This window comes from Emiliania huxleyi, assembly GCF_000372725.1.
Source record: "Emiliania huxleyi CCMP1516 unplaced genomic scaffold EMIHUscaffold_5, whole genome shotgun sequence".
Lineage (NCBI taxonomy): Eukaryota > Haptophyta > Isochrysidales > Noelaerhabdaceae > Emiliania > Emiliania huxleyi.
In genome coordinates this window covers 889,116-914,874 of record NW_005198244.1, presented here as the reverse complement: position 1 = coordinate 914,874, position 25,759 = coordinate 889,116, and the positions used below count along the sequence as shown (strand labels likewise).

Here is a 25,759-nt window from a genome sequence, read left to right as displayed (position 1 = left end):
GTCGTGTGTGTCGTGTGTAACTCTCGCACTAGCTCTCGCCCTCTTGCTTGGCCTTTATACGTTTTTCTCGCCCAGTACTATCTATATTCTTTTTCCGTATTCTTTCCGTATTCTTGTCCCAAACAGGGCCTATATTCTCAAATATTCTTTATATTCCCGCTGAAAATCGCTGAAAATCGCTTCGAAAAAGAATATAGAATCGGAAGAATAACGTATAAAGGCCAACCTCTTGCAAGCCTGCCTGGCGCCTGGCCCCGCCCTAACCGCCCGGCGGCCCGCACGCTCGACCGAACCCGGACGACGTGCCGTGTTTCCTTCTGCTTCTCTACGAAAACACACGTCAGCGCCATCGAGAACAACAAGACTTTGGCGAGCCAACGCAGCCGAAAAGAAAGAAAGAAAACACGCAACCCAAGGGAGGGATGGGAGAACGGCACGCCGCCACCACACAGGGATTTTAAGGAGAGGAGGGTGTGATGCGCTAGCCGTCGCCCACCCTGGGGAGTCTGCCTCTTCGTATCAACGCAGCCGAGAGATAAAATCTCTGCGTGGTTGAGTTTCTTGCTAAAGCCGTGGGGCAGGTGCACAGGCGCGAACTCGCTCCTGCGCCACTCTTCTCATCCGAGACCAGCATGCTCACCGCGCTGCTCGCTGCGCTCTCCGCGCCCGAGCAGGACCGCGTCGCGAGCTTGCCAGGTTATGGCGAGCCGCCCTCGCCTCAGTTCTCTGGCTACCTCGACGCCGGCGCCGCGGAGCCGGGCACGAAGCTGCACTACTGGTTCGCTGCCGCCGAGACTGCGGACTGGGCCAAGCGGCCCGTCGTGCTTTGGCTCAACGGCGGCCCCGGCTCCAGCAGCCTGCTCGGCATGCTGCAGGAGCAGGGGCCGCTCATCATCGACCGGAACGGCAAGCTGATGCGGAACCCGTACGCGTGGACGACGCTCGTCAACCTGGTGGCGCTCGAGTCGCCGGCCGGGGTCGGCTTCTCCTACTGCGCGGCGATGAAGGCGGGCGGCAGCTGCTCCAACACCGACGTCTCGACCGCCAGGGCGGCGCACGCGGGGCTGCAGGACTTCTTCTCGGCCAAAAAGTTCCCGGAGCTGGCCGCCAACGACTTTTACATCACAGGCGAGAGCTACGCGGGCGTGTACTGCCCGACGCTCGCGGCCGAGATTGTGTCCAACCCGCGCGGCGGGCAGCGCATCCGCCTCGTCGGCATGGCGGTCGGAGACCCGTGCACGGACAACGCGGCGCAGCGCCAGTCGATGGACATGCTCTGGTGAGGGGGCCAGGGGCTACGGGTCCAGGGATAGCAGGGCCAGTCGATGGACATGCTCTGGTGAGGGGGCCAGGGGCCACGGGGCCAGGGATAGCAGGGCCAGTCGATGGACATGCTCTGGTGAGCGGGCCAGGGGCCACGGGGCCAGGGATAGCAGGGCCAGTCGATGGACATGCTCTGGTGAGAGGGCCAGGGGCCACGGGTCCAGGGATAGCAGGGCCAGTCGATGGACATGCTCTGGTGAGGGGTGTTAGGGGTCAGGGGTCAGGGTCGATTGGGTTTCTCTGGTGCGAGATGAGCTGCCCGCACGTGCCCTCGCCACCTCTCCGCACGTCCCCTCCGCACCTCCCTCCGCACCGTCCTCTCCGCACGTCCCCTCCGCAGGTACGCGCACAAGCACGGCCTCGTGCCCGAGGCCGAGTACCACCTCCTCACCGCCTCGTGCGGCTACGAGCCGCCGCCCTCGCACCTGACGGCGGGGCAGTGGCGCGTGGCGGCGGACGGCAGGCGAAACGCGTCGAGGCGCGGGAGTGGTGGCCCTGCCCAGGACGCGTCCCTGACACGCCCGCGGCTGCTCTGGCCGGCAGGCTCGAGGCGCAGCTGCCGGCCGCGGGAGGGGAGGCTGCCTCGCGGCCCCTTCTCCCTCTGGGCGGCCTCCCAAACAAGTCCGCCGCCTGCACGGCGGCGCACCGCAAGTACCTCCTCGCGGCGAGCAGAGGCATCTCCCAGTCGTGGGACAAGCAGTATATCAACGAGCTCTCCCTCTACGCGCCCGCCGGGCCGTACCGCTTCGACCTGCCGGGCGCGCGGAGCCGGCGCGCCGCAGCCCACCGCGAGGCGGTGCGCGTGACGCGAGGCCCCCCCCCCCCCCCCCCCCCCACCCGCAGGCACGTGGAACTACCGCACTGCGGCCTACCTCAACTCGCAGCCCGTGCGCAAGGCGCTGCACGTGGCAGGCGCCCCCTCCGCCTGGCCCGGCCCCGCGCCGGGATGGAGCTACAGCTCCTCCTACGCGGCCTGCAACGTTCGCGCACCGCCCGGCACCGACTCGATGGTCGATTTTTACCGACGCCTCGCCCCCGCGCTGCCCGGGCGGATCGTCGTCTTCAACGGCGCGCCGCCCCCCTCGTCCGCTAGCCCGCCCGCTCGTCCGCCGCCGCCGGCTGGCCCGCCCTTGCCCCGCCAGCGGCTCAGGCGGGACCCCCCCCCCCCAGGCGACACGGACCCGTGCGTCTCATACGAGGGGACGCGCGAGGCGCTCCTGCGCGTCGGCTTCAAGGAGGTGCAGCCGACCCGGCCGTGGTTCTACAACATGACCGCCGCGCCGCCCGAGCTGCTCGCGCGGAAGGACGTCCTCTTCGGGGGCCTCCTCGCCTCGGCTGGCGCGGGCGCGCAGTTCGGCGGGCAGGTGACCGACTACGAGCACGGCCTCTCCTTCGCCACGGTGCACGGCTCTGGCCACATGGTCCCCACCTTCCGCCCGCGCGCCGCCCTGACCCTGCTGCGGCATGTCGTCGAGAACTCGACCTTTGCGCCGCCGGTGCCGAGCGACGCCGCCCTCGCCGCAATGGGCGGCCCCGAGTTTGACGGCTTCCTCGACAAGTGGGTGGCGGCGGCGGCCGGGCCGGACTACGTGGGCAAGCGGGGACGGCGCCGGTAGCGGGGCACGCGAGGCCTCGAGGTGTGACGTGGAGAGTGTCCCGCCGCCATTTTTCGTGTCAGATGATGCGAGCGAGTTGTGCTATCGAATACGCTCAACTGACAACTCGCAAGCCTGTGCTCCCTCGCACCGCGCGCCCATCGTGCATCGAGGAAGCGCCATCGTTGTTTCAAACACCGCACATAAAAACACTCTTGTCTCTCGTGGACTTTTGGATCTTGGTCTTGGCTCTTGCTGGAACCTGGGCGCTGGGGGATGCTGGTGTTGCTGTTGGCTGTTGCTATCGCTGGTGTGGCCAGAATCTTTCGCGATATCCGCGGCGGGATACCTACGGCAGGGGATACGCATACGGCTTTACGGGGGATACGCATACGGCGGGAGATACAGCGGGATACCGGGAGAGAGATATACCAGGAGATAGTACGTTCTCTTACTTCCTGCTTAATTCTAATCTAATCAATCATGTCCTCACCTCTTCACGTCTCCTCATTGTTCTCTCTTCTCAATTCATTCAAATTTCAGAGTGAAGCGCTTTCATCACCTTCAAAAGGCGGCCATCAACTGCAGGCATGAAGGTGCGCGCCATGCGGTCATCGAAGACGCTCGGCTTGTCTGCCGGAAAGTTCAGGCCGCACGATGCCTTGTACTCTTCGTATATATCTTCGAGGGAGGCAAAGCATGTTTGGCAGGTATTGCCTCTGCTGGTATCGACTCGCCCCGTGAGCGACTTCTTGACGACCCAGTCGAGCAGCGTGCGGCACTGCTGGTGCAGGATGAAGCCGAGCTGTGCCGTCTGCGGACTGCGCATAAAGGGCATACTGGGGCTGGACGGGCATTTGAGCAGCTCGTCGAGATGGCACCAGCCCCTTTGCGGAAAAGTGGAATGAGGCGTTTTCCAGGTGCCGTGCGTCGTCGGGCGCACGATCGTCTTGACGACGCTCCGGGCCATGGGGTGGCGAAAGCTGCCCACGTTGTAGTGAAGCTGCTGCAGCAGAGTATGCGACACTCTTTTGGGGGGACTTTTCAGCTCGACTGCCGTACCTGTCGTGACTCGTGTGTTCAGTCGCATCCCGCCGCACTTGCGCTCTGCCGTGCAGTGCGCGAGCATGTCTGGCAGACAGCCCCAGCCGTGGGGCACTACGCGCTCGTCGACATCCCAGCAGGCCACAAACGGAGCACTGGCTTTCCTGCGCGCCCTGAGAATGGCGTCGTCGTACGCTACAGTCTTCCGTGCCCCGGCATCGATACCAGCGTTACTGCGCCCGCCTCCGTGAATGGACTGAGCACGCCGCGAAGCATCCTCTGATCCATGGATCCATTGTCGTACAGTAGCACATGTGACACGCCGAGGAGCAGGTGCCACAGCAGCCACTCCTGCAGCATGTCGCTCTGATCGCGCACGATGGCGGCAAGCCATACCGAGGGGCGAACTTGGCCTCGGCTGGATATGGCAGGGGTTGCGCCAAAGTCGGAGGCGTGGCAGCCACGGTCCATCACGCCTTTCACGACGCTCGCCCGCCCCTTGGACGACCTGGAGAAGCACAGGCGCATCACCCTCATCCGCAGCGCCTCAACGCTCGTCTGGTGCAGCGCAGCTGTCCGTCGCATGTCGGCCTCAATGCAGCTTGAGTTTGGCGTGGCGCAGGCAGTACCGCCCACGACCTCTGTGCCCCCCCAGAGTTGACGCCCATGCAGCCAGTAGCAGAGCTGCTCGGCCGCTTCGCCCACGCCTGGCACCACGCACCCGACATCCCACTCCTTGGTACACATGCGCCCACTATGTAGAATGGTGTGCGCGGAGCAATTGGTCGCAGACTTCTTCAACGAGAAGCTCGTCTCCGCGGACAAGCCGCTGCTGCAAGTGCCGCAAGAGCTCGCGCAGCACACCTTTCCCGCACGCAAGCCGTGAAGACAGAAGGCGACCTCGCGGCGGCCCTCGGCGAGTGGCATGCCGCCGTTTTCACTTTTCATGGCTCATGACATGGCAAGTGTGTGTGTACGTTCGTCCCTGATAGATCCGATAATCGGCCACAGACTTGCGCCGGCACCCACACCGCGCAGCGAGTTCCGCCACGGCAATGCTCGAGGGCCACTCCAGCGAGGTGGACCGTTGGAATGCGGAGATAGTGTTAGTGACTGCACTCTGTTAGGGTGCCCACAGGACCCAAAAAAAGAAAAGAAAAAAGAAATGGGCGACCGCCGATCGCAGCACTTCGTGTTGGCCAGTCGAGATATTGAGAGTGTGACTAGGAGGGTGGGACGCTGGGGATTCTCAAAGGTATACCCTTGGAATGGCCGGATCCAGCCTTGAAAGTACGAGATCACGCGCGCTTCGCGCACAGCACCGCCTGTTCTCCGCGGCTGAGTGACGACGCGTGCCGTGTACCAACAGAGTTGGGCGCGCGCGGCGCGACGGCGCCCGCGAGGGAAGGCGCGGGTGCAGCGGCCGCCGGCGGCCGTACCGCCCGCCAGCCGGCGCAGCAGCGGCCAGCGCAGCGGCCGCCGGCGCAGCAGCCAGAGCAGCCGGTGCGCGCCTTGCGAGGCGAGTACTGCCGCCCGGCAGCCTTGAGGCGGCCGGGCGGCAGTACTCGTTCGAACTTTGCGAGCTGTGCGCGCGCCGAGGCGCGCGCGGCGCGCGCCCGCCCGGCTGCCTATAGTACAGCCCTTGAGGAGGAGGAAGAGGCTGGCTGGCAGTGCTGTATGCCGCCGAGGGGCAGTTTTGGGGTGCTGTCCCCATCCCAGGGGGCTGCAGAACGCGTCCGCAGCCGGGACAACCCGCCCCCCCAGCCGAGGCCGGTCGAAGCCCACTTGGGAGCAGCCATATGAGGAGTCCTCTTGGTGCTCCTGGCGGCCGTTTGAAGGTCGGGCGCGCGCCGAGGGGGGGGGGGGGTCTTGCTTGCTCCACACCGAGCACGAATTCCGGATTTTTCCACGGCCTAACAATCGTTGCTGTAGTGGCGCCAATGGCCGCCTCCCGTCGCGCCATTGGCACCCTAGCCAGCAGTAGCACCGGAGGCAACACCACCAAGCCCACAAGTCACAAGAGTGACGGAGATGCTTGCCACGAGCACCGTGACGCCCGACCCTGTGAGCACCGTGGGCGTATACGGCTGCATACGGTGAGATGATGCACAGCATGGCCAGACGAGGAATGCAAGGCTCGCCAGCTGTATGTTAGTGAGGTATATGGATGTGATCAACATGTGTGCATCACAGGTACGCGCAGCAGCGCATGTAGCCGCTGATATCGAAGACAGCGCAAACAGGTCTTTTTGCGCCACGCACCCGATGGCCGTGCAGGTCCAACTGCGTGCACAGGAATGCTATCAGCGCGTCTCCGCCATAACTGGACATGGCAATGAAGCAGCTGAGACGTGATAACACCGTTGCTGGGCCAAGGAGGTGCCGCTCACCGCCGATTGTTAGGACTGTCGTCGAAGGCGAGCGGCGGTCGCCGGGCAGCAGCTCGTGGCGATCGTCGATCCGCGAGCTGCCAAGCTTGTCACAGGCCGGCACTGGATCGAGGACGATGGCGCCGCGCGGCTGGAGGCAACGGAGAAAGGCATTGTGGAGCGGCGAGGCGATTGTTACGAATAACGAATTTCGAGGGTGCGGAAAAATCCGATCGCGTGGAAAAATCAAGTATTCATGAGATACCAATCTCTCAGCGGGGTAGTTTCCTGGCTGCTGGTCGGGCGGTGGTTGGTGCGGTTGGCTCCGGCTCTGCCAGTCGTCGAGGGCAATGTGAAAGACGGTTGTGCCGCCCCCGCCCCCTCATCCGAGGGGACCCCACCGGCGTTGCGGACACTGTGAGGGACAGGCTGCCTTGTCGCTTGTGGCTGCCTTTGGTCCGACACAGAGCCATTCTGCACGGTGCCAGGTGGGTGGGACGGTCGAGGTAGTCGGCGCCGGACCTGTGCAGCGGGTAGAAAACACGCTAGACACGCTAGACACACTAGACTCGTCACGCGACACAGACACAAAAGACAGGACACGAGACGAGGTAGCCTCGATGGTCGCTTTAATTTCTATCTCCCGGAGCCGGCCGGTGCGCGCCCGACCCACGCCCCCTCTCGCACCCCCCCGATCCCCCTGAGAATGATGGCTTTTTAACTATATGAGTTGCTCGTTTTACATGAGCTCTCCATTCTGGACGCACTTTGCACACTCTGGCAAACCCGCCGGGCTGTGTGGACTGACTGCCAGTTCGAAACTGGCCACGGCCAGGAAAAAAAGTGCAGCCGTGCCCGAGTGGTTAAGGGGATTGACTAGAAATCAATTGGGCTCTGCCCGCGCGAGTTCGAGTCTCGTCGGCTGCGTTTTGTTTTTCATTCTCTCCGTTCCGCTGGCGTGAGAGAAGACTCTTCTCTCTCGGGTTCGTTTTGATTTTCTTTTTGTTTTCTGTTTTCCAACAAAGAAATCCCGCAGCTGACATCCCTCCTAGCGCTGCGAGGGCCGCGAAAATCTTGAGCCTCCATAACTGATGCGTCTGCCGGACTCGAGCACCTTGGAAGAAGCCGTTCATGCCCGGCCATCCTCACCGCCCGAAGCAGCTGTGTCCGCGATTTCAGCCGGTCTCGTGACCGCCCCGCCCCGGCAGGCGCGCATTTGAGCGAGGCCGTCCTGCAGCGTGACCCCGCACATCCGCACCTGTTCGCCCACGCCGGAGGGCGCAGTGGCGTCGGAGCTGCCGGCATCAGCGGCCCGCCGCCACAGGCTTTGATCGAGGGCTATTGACATCTAGGGATCCCTCGTAAAGAAAGAAAGAAAGAAAACAGACAAACCCAAACGAGGAATGGGGGAGGAGGACATCCCTGGTTGTTTCCGCAGGCGAACGTGCCGCGGAATTTTTAAATCTGGCGGCAAACCCGCTGCGCGGCAAGTCCATGTCGACGCCTGACTCCAAGTACTGCGCCTTCACCCCCTCCAAGCAGCCGGTCCTCCCGCCCGGCGGCTTCGCCCCCCTCGACGCCGCCGAGGGCGCGGGCTTCGCCGCCTCGCGCTGGGCCGCCCATTGCGCCGCCGCCTCGCAGCTGCAGGCCGAGACGGACGCCGCGCTCGACGCGCTCAACCTCTCCGCCTTCAGGGAAATTGGGCTCTTCCTGCAGAGCGGGACGCGGCGGCTGCAGCTCGCCTGGGCGGGCAGCGCCCGCGACGCGCCTCCCGGCGGCCCTCGCCGCCTGCCGCCGTACACCGAGCTGCCCGCCGCCGTCGTGCACACGGCGACGGCCGACCGCAGCCTGCAGCTGCGGCAGCTGCTGCGGCACGTGGTGACCAACGTCTCGCCGCACGTGGCAGTCCTGCGCGCGCGCGAGTGCCCCAACCTCACCGCGGCCATCCGCTCGCTCGTCAGCCAGCTGCTCGGGCCCAACGTGAACACCGCCCCGGCCTGCGCCTTTGACCTCGCCGTCCTCGCGGGCTGGCACGCGGACGTGGCGGCGAGGCGGGCGAGCGGCCGGGTCACGCCGCAGCCGACGGGCGCGCCGCCGCCGCCGCCGTCGCCCCAGACCGCCGACGCGAGGGTCGGCGCCGCCGGCGCCGAACCGTCGCAGGCCGCCGCCGCCGCCCCCGCCGCCCCCGCCGCCGCCGCCGCCGCGGTCGCCGTCCCGCACGGCGGCCCGCCGCTGGTGGTGCTGGTCGAGGAGCCGGAGCACTTCCCGCCCGGCCTCCTCGACGGCCTCGTCCACGCCTGCTCCGAGGCGAGAGGCCGCCGCTCTCTCTCGCTGCACCCCTCCCTCCTCAGCCGCCCCGCGCGCGCCCGTCTGCAGGCGCGGCAGGTTGGCGGCGAGGCGCCGCTGCCGGTCGCCTTCCTGCTGCCTCTCGTCGCCGCGGCGGGGGACGGGAGCGGCGGGCTGGGCAGCCTGCTGCAGCGCTCCGCCCTCGTGCGGCTGAGCGCAAACACCTTCCGCCTCGGCGAGCGCAAACACAACTTCCGAGACGCTTCCGCGCACCCGTCTCCCGTCACTCTCGGCACGGGGGGGGGGGGGGGGGGCGGCCCTCGAAACGCCCGGGCCTCAACACCCCCCACCCCCCCCCACACACACCCCCCCCCACCCCACCCCACCCCCCCACACCCGTTCCCGCAGGCTCTGCTGACGAGTCGCTCGAGTCCATCGCCGAGCGCCTCCTCCTCTCGACGAGGCGCCGCCCTCCGCCGCCCCTCTCGACGCCTGTCCACGACACCCGTCCTCTCACTGCACAATCCGCCCCGCGCGCAGGCTGCCTCTGCCGTCGGCGGCCGGGCTCGCAGCGGCTCCGCTCCCCGCCCGCGCCAGAGGCACGTCCGCGACGCGCGCCTCGGCCGCCGCCCATAGGCTCGACCAGCTGCTGTCCGCACTCGAGCAGTCGCACCGCTCCGCCGCCGCGCTCGTCGAGCAGCTCAAGTTTGTCTCGCTCAAGCACCACGCGACGCAGCCCCTCTCCTTCCTGCCGCCCCTCGACGCCTCCGCCGAGCGGCGAGCCCACCTCGCCAGCCTCCGCCGCCGTCGACGACGACACGTCCGCGACACACGACGTCCCGCGCACGCGCCCGCAGGCGAGCCGACCTCGCCGACCTCTGCGGCGCGCTCGGCGACTACCAGCTCGCGCGGCTCGCCGAGCTCCCGTCGGTGCAGCGGGCGGTCGGAGGCGCGTCCGGCTCGAGGGGCGGCGCGAGGCAGCGGTCCGACGGTGCGGAGGCCGTGCGGGAGAGTCTGCCCGACTGGCTGGCAAGCCAGGCGGGGGCGAGGCAGCAGCGGCGCGCCGGGCTGCTCTGCCTCCTCGAGCTGGCCGCCGAGCTCTCTCCGGGGGCGAACCGCACGCTCACCTCGGCGCGCGCCATGCTCTGCGAGCTCTCGTCGCAGCGGCCGGCCGAGGCGAGTCTCGCCCCCCCCTTCCCCCCCCCCCCCCCGCTCCCCGCTCCCCGACCCTTTGCGCGGCGCGTCCCCGACGCGCCTCCCGGACGCGTCCGCAGGCGTGGAAGTCGACGGACCTGCTCACCTCAAAGCTGAGTCAGGTCGGCGCCGCGGCCGAGCCGCGCCTCCGCCGCGCGCTCCAGCGGTGCGCGGCCCACTTGCGCGCCGCCGAGCCGCCCGGCCGCAGCTGCGCCCGCCTCGCGGACCGCGTCGACGCGATGCTGCAAGAGCCGAGGGCCGGCGGAGAGGCGAGTGCCGGGGGCGCAGAGGCGACGGCCGGAGGGGAGAGGCCCTCCGCGGCGCCCGCGGCGGCGCAGCGATCGTGGAGCGCGGCCAAGCGGCGGCAGGCGCAGCTGAGCGGCGCACGGGGCGGCGGCGGCGCCGCCGGAGGAGCCGCCGCAGCGCTCGCGGCGGAGGCGGCGGTGTGGGTCCGGGATGTGGCGCGCGAGGCGGTCGGCGCGCCCTCGTCGCTGCCGCTGTCGGAGCTGTGGCACGGGGAGGACTCCGAGGCAGAGGCGCCGCCCGCCGCGCTCGAGGACGGGGCCCTCGCCTGAGCCCCACTTCGCCAATGTCTTCCCCGCAGGCGGAGGCGCTGCTCGACGCCTTCTCCCCGCAGCCGACGCGCTGCCTGCAGCAGGCGCTCGAGCGCACCCTCAAGTCTGCCGGCGCCAAGCGGAGCCGCCCCGCCGCGGGCGAGGGTGCGGCCGGAGGCATCCGCAAGCTGCCTCGCGGGGGCGGCGAGCCGGCCAGCGAGCCTGGCGCGGAGCGGAGCACGGCGCGCGTCCGCCGTCCCGTCGTGCCGCACTGGGACGCGCGCGCGCAGCTGGAGGGCGTCTCGGCGCTCGCCGACGCTCCGCCGGAGCCAGAGCGGCGCGGCCGCTCCGCCGGCGAGGGACGCGAGGGACGCGAGGGCACGGGGTGCGAGGGCATGGGGGTCGGCGGAGGCAAGGGGGCGGAGGCCAAGGGGCGCCCGCCCGCCCGCGGCGCCGCGTCCACCTCGCTCGTCGGCCCCGCGTCGGGCTCGCGGCTCTCCGCGGCGCAGACGGCCGCCGCCCTCCCCCTCGGCTGGGCGGCCGCCGTCGCCTTCGACGTGCTGTGGTCCTGCGAGGAGATGGCCGTCGGCGCGTGCGAGGCGTTTGAGCTGTTCGAGAAGCACGCGGTGGTGGCGCGGGCCGCCGAGGAGGAGGAGATGTGCCGCGCGCAGCTGGCCGCCCGCTTCGTGCTCGCGGTGCAGGAGCTCAGCTTGGTCGGCTTCTGCAAGGTTGGCTCGCGCTCGCGCCGCGGGGTGCTGCAAAAGCTGCTGTGAGGGGTGGCGGCGACGGGGGGAGGGAGAGGTCCACTCACATATAAAGAGCGGAACAGCGACACGAGTACTAAGTACCAACGTCGTACGAAAAGGTGAGGCGGGGATTTCGCGCGCTCGTACATCGAAGGCCACGGCGCCTGCCGCGTCGGGAGCCTCGAGGTGCTCAACAAAGATTTTTTAACCACACTCTGGTCACTGAAGTAAGAATATCGATAACTAGACGCTAATCTGCCAGAACATCCGCAATATCCCATGCCACAGGCGGATCGTTTTGGACTGAGGACTCGCTCCCTGGCTTTGCACCACGGGCGCGGCCGCCACGGGCGCGGCGTGCCGCGGGCTTGGGCTCCAAAGCTCCAGGACTATCCATCAGCATCGCTGCAAGATGTGGCAAGCACGGGGCCTGAAGCTGCGCATGCTGAGGCGCAATCCCAAGCAGCTGGTGCTGCGTGCCTCGCTGCTGCGGCAGCAAACTGCAACCGTTTACGCAATCTCCTGGATAGACTGGACGCGCCGGTTGGGGCCGCTCTGTGCTCGCTTCCCCCGCGCACCGGACCTCTCGCTTCGACGGCCCCAGGAGGTCGGGCAAGGCCGCGCCAGGCAAGCACGGGAAAGCGAGGCCGGAGGCCGCCATCATCTGCTGCAAGGGGACGTACGAGGAGGCACCCGGCCCTGGAGAGCACCTCGCTGTGGCGTACTGGGCAGTGGGCCACCCCTCGGGCCCTGCATGCCGCGCCACACAGGCCGGGGAGCACGCGCCCATGGCATAGGAGCAGCCGCCAGAGACCATCCCACGACCGTCGCGGTTGCAGCTGCTCGACCCCGGGAACGTGTAAGCCGGCGGGTAGAGCAGCGCCCCTCCCGTCGCGCAACCCATCGCGAGGCCCGGCGCGCCACTCGGCACGCCGCTCGGTGCGCAAGCTGGTGCTCCGAAGTCTGCAAACTGCAGCCCGCCGTTGCCGCCGGCGACGGGGTGTGCCGCGAGCAGCTGCGCCGGCCGCTGCGCCCCCGGCGACGTGAGAGAGGACACGATGCTCGCTTCGACAGCGGGGCTGTCGCCCATCGCGGCGTACGCGCACATCGAGTCGAGATTGATGCTGTCGAGCAGCCCCTCCTCCGAGCCGTGCTCCGAGGCAGCGCCGCCCATCCCGTGCTCCGAGGCAGCGCCGCCCATCCCGTGCTCCGAGGCAGCGCCGCTCATCCCGGTGCTGCTTGCGTCGCCGCGGCACACGTCGCTCTTGTGGTCGCCCGTGATGCTCGAGTTGGCGGTGTCGCTCTCCGCCTTCGCGCCCGCCACGTCGTCGGGCAAACCGCACTCGGCCAGCGGCATACTACCTCCCCCCTCGGTCGGCGGCGGCTCTGTGCTCGCCGGCTCGCTGCTGGCGTCGCCGCCTCCCCGGCGCGGGGGTGGGCGAAGCGATGCGCAACCGTGCAACCCCACCGCGCCTGTCGGATCACGCCTGTGCTCTCCCCACCCGGCGCCGTAGACGCCCACCGCGCTCTCGCCAAACGAGGTCGGGCGCTCGCACGTCGGACGCTGCACCATGCCGCCCACCGCGCCGCCCGCCGCCACGACAGAGCGCTCCGCGTCGAAGTTGGCCGGGAGCGGTACGCAGCCAGGGGCGCAGGCTGGAGGAGCGCAACTACCACTGCTGCCGCCGACGTGGTGCGTCGCTTGCAGCAGAGCGGACGAGCGAAGCGAAGCGGGAGAGCGGTGCGAAAGCATCGTCGAAGGCACCGCTCTCCCTTCGAGTACTGTGGTGGCCGCAACAACATCGGCAGCGCGAGGGGGCGGCGGCGGCGGTCGAGCTTGCAACTCGACAGCAGCACGGGGCACGTCGGCAGCCGCGATGGGGCGAGGTGGAAGCGGCGTGTCGCCCCCCGCCACGCCCACCCCCGTAGACACGGCGCCACTGGCCCGTGCCGCTTCGCCCGCCCGCGGGGCAGGTACCTCACTGGCAAGTGCCGCGGCGGCGTCTCTCGCCATCGCCAGCTGCAGAGCCTCGGCCCGGCTGCTCGGGTCGCCTGGCGCACGGAGAGGGAAATCCGTCGAGGCGCGCAAGGGAAGGGGGGGCTGGGGGCTGGCTCTTTGGGAGACGGGCGGAGGGCGGGCGTGTCGATGGGCGCGGGGCGCAAGAACGCCGTGTAGCTGCCCTCCCTCGCCGGCTGCTGCATCGTAAGCTGGACGCGGCAAAGCCACCGCCACCACGGGGCGCCACGCCGGCGAGATCTCTGCTGTCCGCGCCGCCGGCGGTACAGCTGCCCCCTGCAGCACCACCCTGCCCTCTGTCGCGAAGCGGACCGTCCCGCCCTCGTGCCAGAGTCGGCCCTCCAACACACCGCGTGGCGGCCCGGCGACGGCCGCGTCCTCGTGTGCCGCGGCGGGCGGGCCTGCCGCCAGGGGAACCGCCGCCACCGGGCCTGCCGCCCGACACTCTACAGCGGGCGGCGGCGCGGGCGGTGGCGGCGCAGAGGCCGCAGAAAACGGCGATGGTGCTGACGGTGCGGCAATCGGTGCATCCGAATCGCCCGCCATGCCGGTACAGCAGGGCGCGAGCCCCGATGCTTCCCACGCCGCAACCTCCGGCGCAGCCGCAGCCGCAGCCGCAGCCGCAGCCGCAGCCGGAGCGGCGCCCGGCGCAGCGTCGGAGGGGGCGCCGTTGAGGCAGCGCTCGAGTCCGCCTGAGGAGTCACGCCTCCCTCCCTCAGGACACGTCGAACGGCAACGCTGCGTGGCGTCTGGAGTGCTCGCCCGTGGCAGAGCCTGCCGCCTCGCGCAGCCGGTCGAGACCGCGCTGCTGCGTGCGGAGAGCCTTGCGCAGCGCCGCAGAGCGGCGCACGTTGAGCATGTCCTCGCACTCGGGGTCGAAATCGCCTACGGTGCAGACAGCAGCCGATCTCTGGGGCCGGCCTCGGCACGGGCTGCGCGACGGTCCGCTGGTCGCCGGACGCGAGCTGCCTGCGAGCGAGAGGAGTGCGCTCGGCAGCGGGTGGGGGACGGGAGGCGGGGGTAGGAGAGGAGGCGGGTGTGGGAGAGGAGGCGGGTGTAGGAGAGGAGGCGGGTGTGGAGAGGAGGCGGGTGTAGGAGAGGAGGCGGGTGTGGGGGAGGAGGCGGGTGTGGGAGAGGAGGCGGGTGTGGGAGAGGAGGCGAGGGCGAGGGGGTTGCATCTCGGCTCCCATCTCGTGTGCATCTCGGCTACAGCTGGCACCCTTGCCACGACGTGAGTGCGTCGGCGAGCTGCTCCGACCGGAGGGCGGCACACCACTGCTCCGGGGGCTGGTCAGGCGAGGGCAGGAAGGCGGCGAGGCGCTCCTGATCACGGCGAGGGTTGTGTCAAGGTGGGGCCGGCCGCTCCCCGGCCGCGCCTCGCCTGCTCTCCTGCTCTGCCGGCTCGAGGCTCGAGAAGGCAGCCCACCCGACGACGAGCGGAGCCAGCCGGAGGGACGGGGCGCCGAGCGGAGAGAAGCGGGACTGGAACCAGTCCGACTCGTCGGCGCGGCCGAGCTTGCGGCGCCGCTTCGGCCCCTCCTTCCCGCCGCCAGCCTCAGGGCTTCGCTTGCCCGCCGCCCCGCGCCCGCCCCGCGGCGGCGGAGGCGGAGGCTCGGCCGCGCCCGCCGCCGCCGCGCCGCCCGCCGCCGCGCCGCCCGCCGCCAAAGCGGGCCGTGCGTGCCGCTGCTTCGGGCGCGCTCCCTGCTGCTTGCCGCGCGGTGCGGGCGGCGTGCCGCTGCTGTGCGGCTCCTCGTCGCAGGCCAAGTCTTTGCGTCGGAACTGCGCCTTCCCGCCGCCCGCCTCGAGCTCGACCAGGATCCACCTGCGGGCGAGCGGGGCGGACGGCGTGGAGGCGCAGAGACGCGCAGCTTTGCCGCCGCGACGAGCGTCTGCGCCCGTTCTGAGAGCGGAGCACCACGCCGCGCCTCCCCTCGTGCATCCCGCCTAGTGGAGACACTTCCGGGAAGGGTCCGGGAAACCTCCCTCCCCCCCCTCCCTCCCCCCTCGCGTGGCTCGCCGGTGATGCACACGTCGCGGCCGACGAGGCGCGCGCTCATCGCGCCCCCCTCCCTCGGGCCCGCCTGCGCGTCACCGCTCGCCTACGGCCTCACCTCCCTCAAGTGTGCCGGCGCCTCCCGCCCCAACCGGCGCCGCACGCGCGACTGGCCTGGCCCGCCTTTCGCTTGGAGCTGCCGCCGCGCCTCGCCAGCCGCGACGGGTCTCGGCTTGCCGCCGCCCCGCCGCCCGCCTCCTCCCCTCCGCCCTCCTCCTGCTCCTCCTGCTCCAGCCGCTGCACGCCGTCGATCACAACCACAGTGTCCTCACTCCTCTCCGCCTCCTCCTCCTCCTTCCCGTCGCCCTCCGCCTGCACGCCACAGCGCGCCTCCCCGCCGCACGCCTGCCCACCCACAGCAACGGCGCTGGCCGCGTCGTCCTCGGCCGGGGTCAGCCGCGCGCGAACAAGCCCGGTCATGGTCACTCCGTCGGCGCGCCGGATCGCATAGCGGCCCTGAGACCGCTCCACAACGATGCCACACTCGCCCGCCGCCTGCCCGCGGGACACGCTCACCTGTGGGGCAGCGACGTCGACCGTCGGCGGGAGGAGCCTCGCGCAGCCGCTCGCTCTCCGGCCGGTGTGCCTGGCCCTGTGTCCCCGGTCTGTGTCTGCGTTGCGGTGCATGTGTGTGTGGAGAGAGAGTGCAGGTGTTGCCGCCGTGCCCAACCCAAAGCGAGCCAGTCCTGAGTCCCACACCCGTAGCTACGCAGCCCAACGGGACGCACCGCAGTGCCAAGTTCGAGAGGTGACAGCGACAAAGATCCCCTGTGATCATCCGATGTTGCCGTCGACTTGCGAGTGCGCTGAGAGCGTGCCGGCTTGCTATCCGCCGCCGCCGCCGCCGCCGCCGCCGCCTCCACGACCTCCGCCGTTTGAGCCTGAAAAGACGGCGGTTCGCCGGGCACCGGCTCCGCCATTGTCTTTCGCAACGCCGGCAACCTGGAGAAAATCACGCCGGGGTACCTCCAAGTGCTCCAGGCAACTAGATAGGGACAAGCCGCAAAGCGCGGTGCGCGGCGTGCAAGCCCCACCCGACTGACGGGCAGGCGTGGGGCGCGCCTCCACTCGCCGCTCAGGATCCAGACCAGCGTGCGGGAGAGCGAGGCGTCGCTGGGGTCCGGGCGGGGTCGCCCGCTTGCTCTAGATGAAACGTCTAAAGGACGAAGATGCACGGAGTGCGACCAACTCTGCACGACGGGCGGAGAGGACGGGCACTACTCGAGTAGACCAGGAAGGACTGGGAGAGTGTGAATGGAGGGAGGGACACGCTGGACCGGGACACGCGGTGGTTCGGACATCCCCCCCCTCGACGGAGTCGAGTAACTCCCGATCGACGAGAGGAAAGTGTCCCTCAGAGTAGAGAGCCTGTGGCTGCTCTACTAAGCCACGAATGAAGTAGCGGACAGCGTTGCAGGGGCCGTCGGCGATGCTGTCGATGCAGGCGACGGTGCAGAAGCTGGCAGCGCTGATGCGACCGATGTAGGTGACGACGAGAGAGCCGACGACGCTGTAGAGGCTACAGGCGAGGTCATCGACACAAGCTTCGGCAGAGAGGCCGATGGTGCTCTCGCCGGCGCCACCTCTTCGAGTGGAGCGGCGGCAGAGAGGCCGAGGCCGATGGTGCTATCGGCGCCACCGTTGAGTGGAGCGGCGGCAGAGAGGCCGATGGCGTCATCGGCGCCGTAGTGGAGCCGATCGGCGGCAGCAACGGAGCCGTCAGCGCAATGGCCGCCGAAAGGAGCGACGGCGAGAGCGATGGCACTGCCTTCGGCGAGGCCGTCGAGTCGTGCGAGAGAGCCATCGGCGAGTCGAGCGACGGCTGGAGAGCCATCGGCGAGTCGAGCGACGGCGAGAGAGCCGACAGCTGAGTCGGCGACGCAGCCGACGGCGAGGCCATCGGCGAGGCCGTCGCTGAGCCGAGAGCGACGGCGACAGAGCCGTCGGCGAGTCGAGCGACGGCGAGAAGGCCGACAGCAGAGCCATCGGCGAAGCAGCCGACGGCGAGGCCATCGGCGAGGCCGTCGCTGAGCCGAGCGACGGCGAGAGTGCCGCCGGCAAGTCGAGCGACGGCGAGACGGCCGACAGCTGAGTCGGCGAAACAGCCGACGGCGAGGCCATCGGCGAGGCCGTCGCTGAGCCGAGCGACGGCGACAGAGCCGTCGGCAAGTCGAGCGACGGCGAGACGGCCGACATCAGAGCCATCGGCGAAGCAGCCGACGGCGAGGCCATCGGCGAGGCCGTCGCTGAGCCGAGCGACGGCGAGAGAGCCGTCGGCAAGTCGAGCGGCGGCCGAGGAGGAGGAGGAGGAGGAGGAGGAGGAGGAGCAGCAGGAGGAGCGGTGGACGCGGATCCTCCTTGAGGGAGCGGTTCGTGTCCTGGGGCGAGAGGAGACGAGGGAGGAGGAGGTTGCACGGCTGGCTTTCTACGAGATGCAGCGTGAGGCTCAAGAGGCGGCGGCGGCGGCCGAGCTGCCTGCGGCGCGTGGGGCTTTGGCGAAGGTGCTGGCGAAGGAGGAGGCGTCGGTTCTCGAGGCGTACGCGGAGTGGGAATAGGAATTGGAGCGGCCCATCCTCGGCGCCATCGCGGTCGGTCGTGGCGGCTTTCGGGCGGCTCTCGGCTGAGGCGCGTGGCGCTATGGCTGACGTGCTCGCGGCGGAGTACAACTACCACTACCATTTCGGCTCGTGTCGACGGCAGGGGGTGCGGGAGAGGAGGCGGGGGGTGGTGGCTTGGGCCGAAGGGGGCTCGGGCTTGAGGCGTGGGGAGGTGGTGGTGGTGGAGGGTTGGGCTGGTGACCGGTGCTGGGAGAGGGAGGGGTGGAGGGACGAGGTCCGGGCTGGGCGGCTTCTGCTGCTCAGCGAGGACCTCGAACCCCTGCTGCGCAATGGTGGGCGGGGCGGGGTTTCCCGCCCCACCGGCCATCGGCGGGGTAGGCGCGCGGGTGGGGGGGGTTGGGATGAAGGGGACGAGTGGGATGGGGATGGTCTTTTCGGCGAGCACCGCGGTGCTCGCGGATTCGACTGTCCCCCTGATTGGGGGTCCGACGACGGCTACGGTGAGGACGACGGCTTCTGAGGAAGCCGTCGCCCGTGCCTTGCCTGTCGCGTGAATCGTGTCCGCCTATTAAAATTCTTTTGCGCGGCGCCTTCGTTTTTTCGCGCAATTCGGATGCAAACGCTCTCTCTCCTCACGCTCTCGCTTTCGCTGCAGCGCCCTCCGCTGCTGGAGCGCCGTGTCGCGCCGCCGCTTTCGCTCGGGGCCGCCGCTTTCGGCCGCCGCCACCTCCTCTCTGCCGTGCCCGCGGCCGCCGCTGCGCTCTCGCTCTCTCAGCTTTCGGCGCCGGCCACCGCCGCAGCGGGCGTGCCCACGCAGCAGGAGCTGGGGCGGCTGGCCCAGGGCTACTCGCGCCTCCAGTATCTGCTGCAGAACTGGGAGAAGCTCACGACAGTCTGCATCAAGGGCTGCGTCGGCGCGCCGGAGCAGTGCGGCTGCATCCGCGACCCGGTGATTGTGCAGTCGTACATGGGGTTCAAGTCGATGGAGGACCCGCTCTTCAAGGCGGACCAGCTCATGATCCGCGCGCAGCAGCTCGTCGCCTCGGACAAGGACCTCGACGCGTACACCGACGCGGTGGACCGGTGGACGCGCAAGTGCGACGCTGCCAACGTGATGGCGTACACCTCCTCCTGGGGCGAGGCCAACCCGGGAGGCGGCAAGAGCGAGGTGGAGCGATACCTCGCAAAGTCACGCAAGGAGGTGGTCGAGAGCGCCGAGATCCTCAAGACCATCATGGACCTGCTCGACATCCCGGAGGCGTCGGCAGACTCATTCGCGTCGGGCGTCAAGAGAGTCGAGGCCAACCAGCGGCGGTGAGGGGAGGCGCTTCGTGTGGAGAGTGGCAGCTTCGATTAAAGCTATCGTGGCGGCGCCCATGTGTCTGCGTCGCGCCTCTTGGGAAGCGGTCGCTGTTTAGATTCAGAGACCGGCCTGGCAGCGCCGCGCCGCCGCCGGGCGGTCGCGCGCGGGCGGCCGACGGGCGTGCCGGCGTCGCGGGCGCGCGTGCGGCGTGGGGTTGGTACAGCATGTCATGTATTTGATCGTAACAAGAAACTTCGTGTTATACACCCAATCTTGTCTTGTCCCCCCTCCTCGCCCCCACGGCCACGCAGGCACATCAAAACGACCCCGCATTCCCCCTCCTTCCGGTCCCGCGCTCCTTTTGTCCGCCACGAACCTTGGTCGCGGCGTCGCCTCTCGAGCCCTGCCGCTCTCGCTTCGTCTTGCGCTGCTTTCCGACGGAGAGCCCCGCAAGCGAGTCGTCGTCGTTGGCTGCCTCCTCCGCGCCCGGGCGGCGAGGCTCCCACCGGAACGCGCACGAGCTCCCCGCCCCGCCGGCACAGACAAGGGTGCGGCTGTCGGCGGCGAGGGCCCCGAGCCGGTGCGGCGCGGGCAGGCTGATCGAACCCACGACCGGCGGCGGGGCGGAGCCGCCCACGCGCCGCACGTCGTAGACGAGGATCGCCGGCCCGCCCGACGGAGCGAGGAGCAGCTGCCCTCCACAGCTGCCGCCGTCGTCGAGGTGCACGCAGCCGCCCCTACCCTCCGCCCGCACGAGACCAGCCGGCCCACTCGACGGCGGCGCCCTCGCGTCCCACAACGCGACGCCGCCGCCCGCAGCGCTCGCCGCGAGCAGCCGCCACCACGCCGAGTAGCTCGCGCTGGCGACGGGGCGGCACGGCTGCCCGCCCGCCACCGTCGCCTCGACCGCAAACGAGTGCGCGAGCGTGTCGACGTCGGCCGCGTCGCCGCCGCCGCCGCCGCTCCGCCACACGGCGGCGAGGCCCTGCGCCGTGTCTAGGAGGTGGACGCCGCCGTCGGCGGTCACGCTGTAGAGCTGGCCGCGCTCGCCGGCGGCCGCGAGCGAGACGTCGAGCAGCTCGCGGGACGCGCCGACCAGCACGGCCGGCTGCAGCGCGCGCAGCCCGAGCAAGACGCCTCCGTCTGCGCGGCTCAGCGCGATCTGACCCTCGCCGCCGCTCGCCACCAGCGACGCCTCCGTGCCCGCCGCGAGGAGGAGGACGCTGCTTGGGCGGATCGGCAGCGCGGCGCGCGACGTCGGCTCGAAGTCGGCGGCGAGGTCATACACGTGCACTGCCCCGCTCCCGTCGCCGACGGCGCCGAGGTCGCCGGCGGCGTGGCAGCAGAGTGGCGCGTGCCGGAGGGTGTGGCAGCTGAGACGGCGCCCGCTGCGCACGGCCCAGAGTCGCACGAGCCGGCCGCCGTGCGTGCTCAGCCCCCGCTCGCCATCCAGGGCGACGGAGGTCATATCCGGCAGCGGGAGCTGTGCAGCCTGCTGCGCGCCCAGCCGCCGCCAGCTTCCCAGCGCGGCCTCGCTCACACAGCATCGCCGCCTGCTGTCGATCTCCCGCTCACCGGCGAGCGCGTCGGCTCCCGCGCTCTCGTAGCGGTTGGTCAGAAGGCTGCCATTGCGGTCGCCAAACATGCGCAGGAACTGGCCTGCCCACAAGCGCCGACTCGACGTCAGCTCTGCGAGAAAACTGCACGTGCGCGCGATCGCACACAGGCTGCGGGTGTCGAGGTGGTGCTCGAGAAGCACTAGCCACACGTCGGACGACAGGTCGGCGTAGCATGGCCGGCCGCCGGGAGTAGGCTGAATTGTTGCTGGTTCATCAGGCCGCGTGGCTGGTGCATCCGAGGCGGCGGTCGTTCGCCGGCCTGCTCACCCTCTCTCGCCGACAGCTCATTGGAATGCTCGCTGTTGCTGGAGCGCTCACCGCTGGCTCGCTCCCTGCGAGCCGCGGACCGCCTCTCCTTGGCATTGAGCGTGCCTGGCATGCAAGATAGCGCTGGGGAGCGGAGAGCTGTGGAGAAATCCCGCGCCCCGCGGGCCGCCTGGCGGACGTCATGTTTTCTTTTCTTTTTTTGCTGGCAGGGAGTCGGGAAGCCGCACAATGCTCGGTACGCGAGCTGGGGCTCACCTCGGTGCGGCGGCGATGGTGGGGGTTCGTGGATCTCTATTCACGTTTGTCTCTCTTACCGTGGAGGCGGGAACGCGGAATGGCTTGGGGGGGGCACCCCCTACCCCCCTACCCCAAATCCCCTGACGCTGGTACCTCTCCTAACCGCCCAAAACCGTACGTCGCGAATCCTGGTGGCAACGAGGAGGCGAGGAGCCTGGTCGCGGGCGGGCGGCGCCGCGGGCCGCGGCGGACATGTCGCGAGGAAAGAAATTCCTCTAAGGCTAGCCCTGAGAAGTGCTACATGTAGTACAGAGCCCCTGATACCTCACTGCCCCGGCGGACATCGCGAAAATAAAAGGGAAAACGGATACCTCACGCCTCCGACACCTCGTGTGCTGGCTGTCCCCCCACCACCTCGTCCTGAACGTGCGGCGGGGGTACTCGAGCGAGAATGGTCCGCTCCACCAGGGCCAAGCGGGTCTCTCCCACCTGCTCTGCCGTCTCCGGGCGCATCAGCTGCAGGCCGCGCTTCGCCTCGACGGGAGCCCAGCCGCATGCGCGCAGGACGCCGAAGGCGACGGTGCCGGTGCGGTGCAGACCTGCGGAGCAGTGCAGGAGCACACTCTCCCCCCTCGAGAGCGCCGCCTGCACGTCGGCCACCGCGCGCGTGACCCGCTCGGCGGCCTCATCTGTCGACAGGTAGTCTTCCCTACCTACCTTGAGCTCGGTCCACAGCCAATTCAGCCCTGCCGCCCGCGCGCCGGCGCCGATGCCATCGGCGCCCTCGTTAGCGCCGAGGAGCGTGCAGATGGTTGAGCAGCCTGACTGCTGAAGCTTGCTGAAACTTCGCCTGGAGGGACGGTGCCACAAGCAGAGGCGGCCGCCGCCGAGAGGCAGCCAGCAGATGGCGCCCTTCTCGCCCGGTAGCTCAAAGCGCTCGCCATGAAGATCTCCGACAGCGGCGAGTTGTGCGATCGGCACAAACGGCGCAGCACCCACAAAGCGCTCGCCGACCGAGGCCAACACTCTCTGATCGTCGTGTAGCGGTGCGCCCGGCTGGAGGATCGTGCCGTCCTCCGTGTAGAAGGCCGTCACGCGCTTGAGGCGCAGCTTGCTCTTGGCCGCCGAAGCGAGCGCCTCCAGGTCGGCTGCGGCCGCGGTCACGACTACCGTTCGCTGCTTCTGGTTCTGGTTGTTTAATAGAGTAATGCGCTTCATTACGACGCGTCGTCCTCCGCTGGCTCTGTCCCTTCTGTCTACTGAGAGTGTCCTGAACATGTCCGACGATGGCAGCTGTGATGAGTGTTCAAATTTTTGGTGTGCACCCTTACATTCTTATCCCCATCTCGACTGGTGCTCTTCTAGTCGCTAACTGTGCTGATTTACTGGAAGCCCATATAGGCACGTTACGGGCGCGCCTTTTTCTTCTCGGCGCGGAAAAGTCTCGGAAGGAATGCTGGACGTGCTGCCTCTCTCCCCAACTCACGCGCCGACGCCGATCTAACAACCACAACGCGCGCCAACGTCAGCATCACACCGTGGCGAGTCCTCTCCGTCCTCTTCAGCGTCGACACCGCCCGCCGGATCGCGAGCGAGGAGAGCCGTGACATCGTGCGGTGCGTGTGGATGCTTCTACGGCACGACGTCCCGCCTGTCGCTGTCGCGCGGGCCCGTGACGTCTACACGGGCATGCGAGGCCTAGATTGGCGCGGCGCGATGTGGGCGCCTCGCACCCTCGCCTCGGCAATGACGGGGGTGCTGCTCGATTCACTCGGTGCCAGCTTCGTCAAGCTGTCCCAAGTGATTGCGCACTCGCCGATGGTCGCGCCTGCCGTGCTGGTTCGCACGTGCAAATCATCCCTCGCTCAGTGCTCGGCGCCGGTGGTACCCTATGACGAAGTCGAGTCCCTGATCTGCGACCAGCTGCAGATCGAGAGCGTCGAGGAGGTGTTCCAGAGCCTTGAGCGCGCGCCGCTGGCGTCGGCGAGCATCGCGCAGGTGCACGGCGGCACGCTTCGCGACGGGCGGCGCGTGGTGGTCAAGGTTGTGCGACCAGGCGTGCGAGAGCGCCTCACGGTCGACTTGGGCGTGCTCTGGCTGCTCGCCCGGGTGGCCGACGTGCTGATGGCGCCCCTCATCGCCGAGCTGCTCTCGAGCTCGGCTGCCGCGATGGTGGACGAGGTACGAGTGCCCATCCTGGCCGAGTGCGACCTGACGATCGAGCGCGCGAATATGCTCCGGCACCACCCAAGCCGCCCAAGCGGGGCTCCGTCGAACAGTGCCTCCTCACACGCCCATCATCCCTGACCAGGTACCGCTCGTGGCTGCGCTCCTCCGCGGCCGTCCGCCGTGCGGGACTCGACGGGGCGGTCACCGTGCCGGAGCCGGTCGAGGCCGCCTGCTCGACCGCTGTGCTCACTGCGGAGCGGATTGACGGAGAGGTGCTCTCGGAGATGCGCGAGAGGAGCCGCAGTGAGAGGAGCCGCAGTGAGAGGAGCCGCAGCACGCCTGCGACGGGGGATGCGACGTCGGAGGCGGCCGACGAGGCTGCGGAGGCAAGCGATGCGCCGCTCATGCCGCAGGGTGCGGGGGCCGCTTGGAAGACGGCTCTCGCGCGAGCTCTCGCCGTGCAGGCGCTCTCTGTGCTCGACGACTCGGGCGTGGCCGGTGCGGGGGGCCTCTTCCACGCCGACCTGCACGCAGGCAACATGATTGTCTGCGAGCGCAGCAGCTCGATCGCCTTCGTCGACTTTGGCGTGTGCGGCAGCCTTCCGCCGTGGCTGCGCGGCGCGCTGCTGCTGCAGGCGCTCTCGTTTGTCCTTGGAGACACGGCGTATTTCGCAGAGGGGTTCGCCTTCGCTCTCCGCTCAAAGCCGACCGCAGCCGCAGCCCCACCTCTCGACACGGCGGCCCTCTCCGCCGACCTCGCCCCTCTCTTCGCCGAGCTCGCACCTATCAACCCGCTGCGACCGGAGGCGGACGGCACCATCGACCCGGCGCTCTATCCGCTGCTGTTGCGTGGGCAGCTGCTCCTGCACGAACACGGCGTCCAGCTGCCGAAGGAGTTCGCGCTTCTCATCAAGACGATGCTCTTTGGCGCAGACTACATCACCCTCTTCCGCGGCGAGGAGATCGGCCTCCTCTCCAGCGCCCTCGGCTCGGCAGCGGTCGCCTACGCGGTGAGCAACCGGCGCGAAGTGTCGCGCGTCCTGCAGCCTCGCGCCATCGCCAAGATCGGCGCGTACACGACGCGACATCAAACCCACGCCGCGGCCAGCTTGGTGCGGGATAGAGGCCGCGCCCTGCTCGGCACCGTGTGGCGGTGGATGCTCGCCGCCGTGTACCATCTCTCTCCCATGACCACTCTCACCACGCTCAAGCGCTCCAGGACGGACGCCTGGGCGCTCCTCTTTCTGTTCGTCAGCATGGCGGCGGCCTTAGTCGCTTGGCTGGCGAGCGAGTTGGGTCTCCACGGTGCTGCCGATGCGGGTGTTGGCACGGCCTTGATGTTCAACGTCAGCGCCGGCGGGGTTCAATGACAGTGTTGACGGCCTCCAGTGTCCCGGTCTGGTGTATAGCGCGCGGTGGGGTCAGCTCGTCGTGCGGAAGATCAAGATGTGGGGCCGCGCGCAACTAACTGCTGAGCGCGAATGGGCCCGGGGGGGGGGCGTCGGGTAGCGTCAACGCGAGATTTTTTTCTAGATTCGAGTACGTACTCAGCCAGCTGGCTGTGTGTCTTGTGAGCCTGTTTGTGTCTGTGTGTCGCTCGTGCGTGTCGTCATCATCTGTCCAGCGTCCACCCATACCGCGTTGGTGTCCAGTCCGAGCCTGGCTCGTGGCTGTTCTATCTTCACCTTCCTACATACACACATACATACGTACTGGGAGAAAAGGAGAGCGGGTTGTGTTCTCTAGGCCCCTAAGGGCCCTACGCGCGGCGTGAGATCTCTCTCGTGATCTCTCTCTCTCGCTTTGTGAAGAAAGCCGAACATACACACATACAGCCGGGGCGTTGCTATGGCGTATGGGCGGGGCATCATTTGACTAGGCCCTGAGCGCCCGCTCCAGTGGCGCAGGCGTGTGGCGGCGCGGCCTCTCTCGCGGGCCGCGGCGCAGGGGCGGCCTCTCTGGAACCGGTGCGGGCGGGCTCTGGCGGCGGCGCGGGCGGGCTCTGGCGGCGGCGGCGGCGCGCCGCCGTCGTCTCGCGGTGGCATATGAAATCTGCTACCGGGTGCTCGCGGACTTGCTATGGACCCGCGAGATCTCCATCCAAACACGGCCAGCGAAGTCTCCGTTCTCCTTGGCCCTTGACAGACGCGCCTCACTCTTTGCGGCCGACACGTTGGACCGCCACGGCCTGAACCATTGTACTTGATGAGCATCGCGCGCGTCGAGGAATCCTTTAGTAATCCATCCTTCGCCACTTGTCTCGCTAATTTGCTCACATCGCCAGTAACTGAGCGTGGCATCGACGAAGAAGGTGGTGGCAGCGCTCCGCGGGACGAACAAAGAAAAGTCGACATGCCCCTTCCAGTACACCGTATTTGCCCGCAGCATGTGATGAGTGACCGGCACGTTAAACACCAAGTCTGGG

The 25,759-nt window shown here is 68.7% G+C and overlaps 6 protein-coding genes across 6 annotated transcripts; 3 read left to right on the top strand and 3 right to left on the bottom strand.

The window, feature by feature from the left end:
- Positions 1–632: 632 nt before the first annotated feature.
- EMIHUDRAFT_461557 (hypothetical protein) lies at positions 633–3,072 on the top strand (the record flags this gene model as incomplete). The annotated part of the gene is made up of 4 exons (XM_005767052.1): positions 633–1,279; positions 1,664–1,812; positions 2,167–2,427; positions 2,494–3,072. The coding sequence occupies 4 exons, from the start codon at positions 633–635 to the stop codon at positions 2,937–2,939; spliced, it is 1,503 nt and encodes a 500-aa protein (XP_005767109.1). The 3' UTR covers positions 2,940–3,072.
- Positions 3,073–11,317: 8,245 nt separating this feature from the next.
- Positions 11,318–14,025, bottom strand: EMIHUDRAFT_350249 (hypothetical protein). The gene is made up of 2 exons (XM_005767051.1): positions 13,891–14,025; positions 11,318–13,820 (listed from the first exon to the last, which is right to left on the bottom strand). Exon 2 carries the CDS (start codon positions 12,862–12,864, stop codon positions 11,362–11,364), a length of 1,503 nt encoding a protein of 500 aa, XP_005767108.1. The 5' UTR covers positions 12,865–13,820; positions 13,891–14,025; the 3' UTR covers positions 11,318–11,361.
- A 4,139-nt stretch (positions 14,026–18,164) lies between these two features.
- Positions 18,165–19,310, top strand: EMIHUDRAFT_448167 (hypothetical protein; the record flags this gene model as incomplete). Its single annotated transcript, XM_005767050.1, has 2 exons — positions 18,165–18,239; positions 18,560–19,310. 2 exons carry the CDS (start codon positions 18,165–18,167, stop codon positions 19,055–19,057), a joined length of 573 nt encoding a protein of 190 aa, XP_005767107.1. The 3' UTR covers positions 19,058–19,310.
- A 48-nt stretch (positions 19,311–19,358) lies between these two features.
- EMIHUDRAFT_197172 (hypothetical protein) lies at positions 19,359–21,040 on the bottom strand (the record flags this gene model as incomplete). Its single annotated transcript, XM_005767049.1, has 2 exons — positions 19,359–20,800; positions 20,929–21,040. The coding sequence occupies 2 exons, from the start codon at positions 21,038–21,040 to the stop codon at positions 19,359–19,361; spliced, it is 1,554 nt and encodes a 517-aa protein (XP_005767106.1).
- A 497-nt stretch (positions 21,041–21,537) lies between these two features.
- EMIHUDRAFT_197171 (hypothetical protein) lies at positions 21,538–22,383 on the bottom strand (the record flags this gene model as incomplete). Its single annotated transcript, XM_005767048.1, has 3 exons — positions 21,538–21,585; positions 21,655–21,874; positions 22,034–22,383. The coding sequence occupies 3 exons, from the start codon at positions 22,381–22,383 to the stop codon at positions 21,538–21,540; spliced, it is 618 nt and encodes a 205-aa protein (XP_005767105.1).
- Positions 22,384–22,881: 498 nt separating this feature from the next.
- Positions 22,882–24,704, top strand: EMIHUDRAFT_461553 (hypothetical protein; the record flags this gene model as incomplete). Its single annotated transcript, XM_005767047.1, has 2 exons — positions 22,882–23,369; positions 23,477–24,704. 2 exons carry the CDS (start codon positions 22,882–22,884, stop codon positions 24,702–24,704), a joined length of 1,716 nt encoding a protein of 571 aa, XP_005767104.1.
- Positions 24,705–25,759: the final 1,055 nt, after the last annotated feature.

Excerpts from the sequence above, each read along its gene's own strand:
- EMIHUDRAFT_350249 (XM_005767051.1), bottom strand. The coding sequence starts at position 12,864 with ATGCTTTCGCACCGCTCTCCCGCTTCGCTTCGCTCGTCCGCTCTGCTG.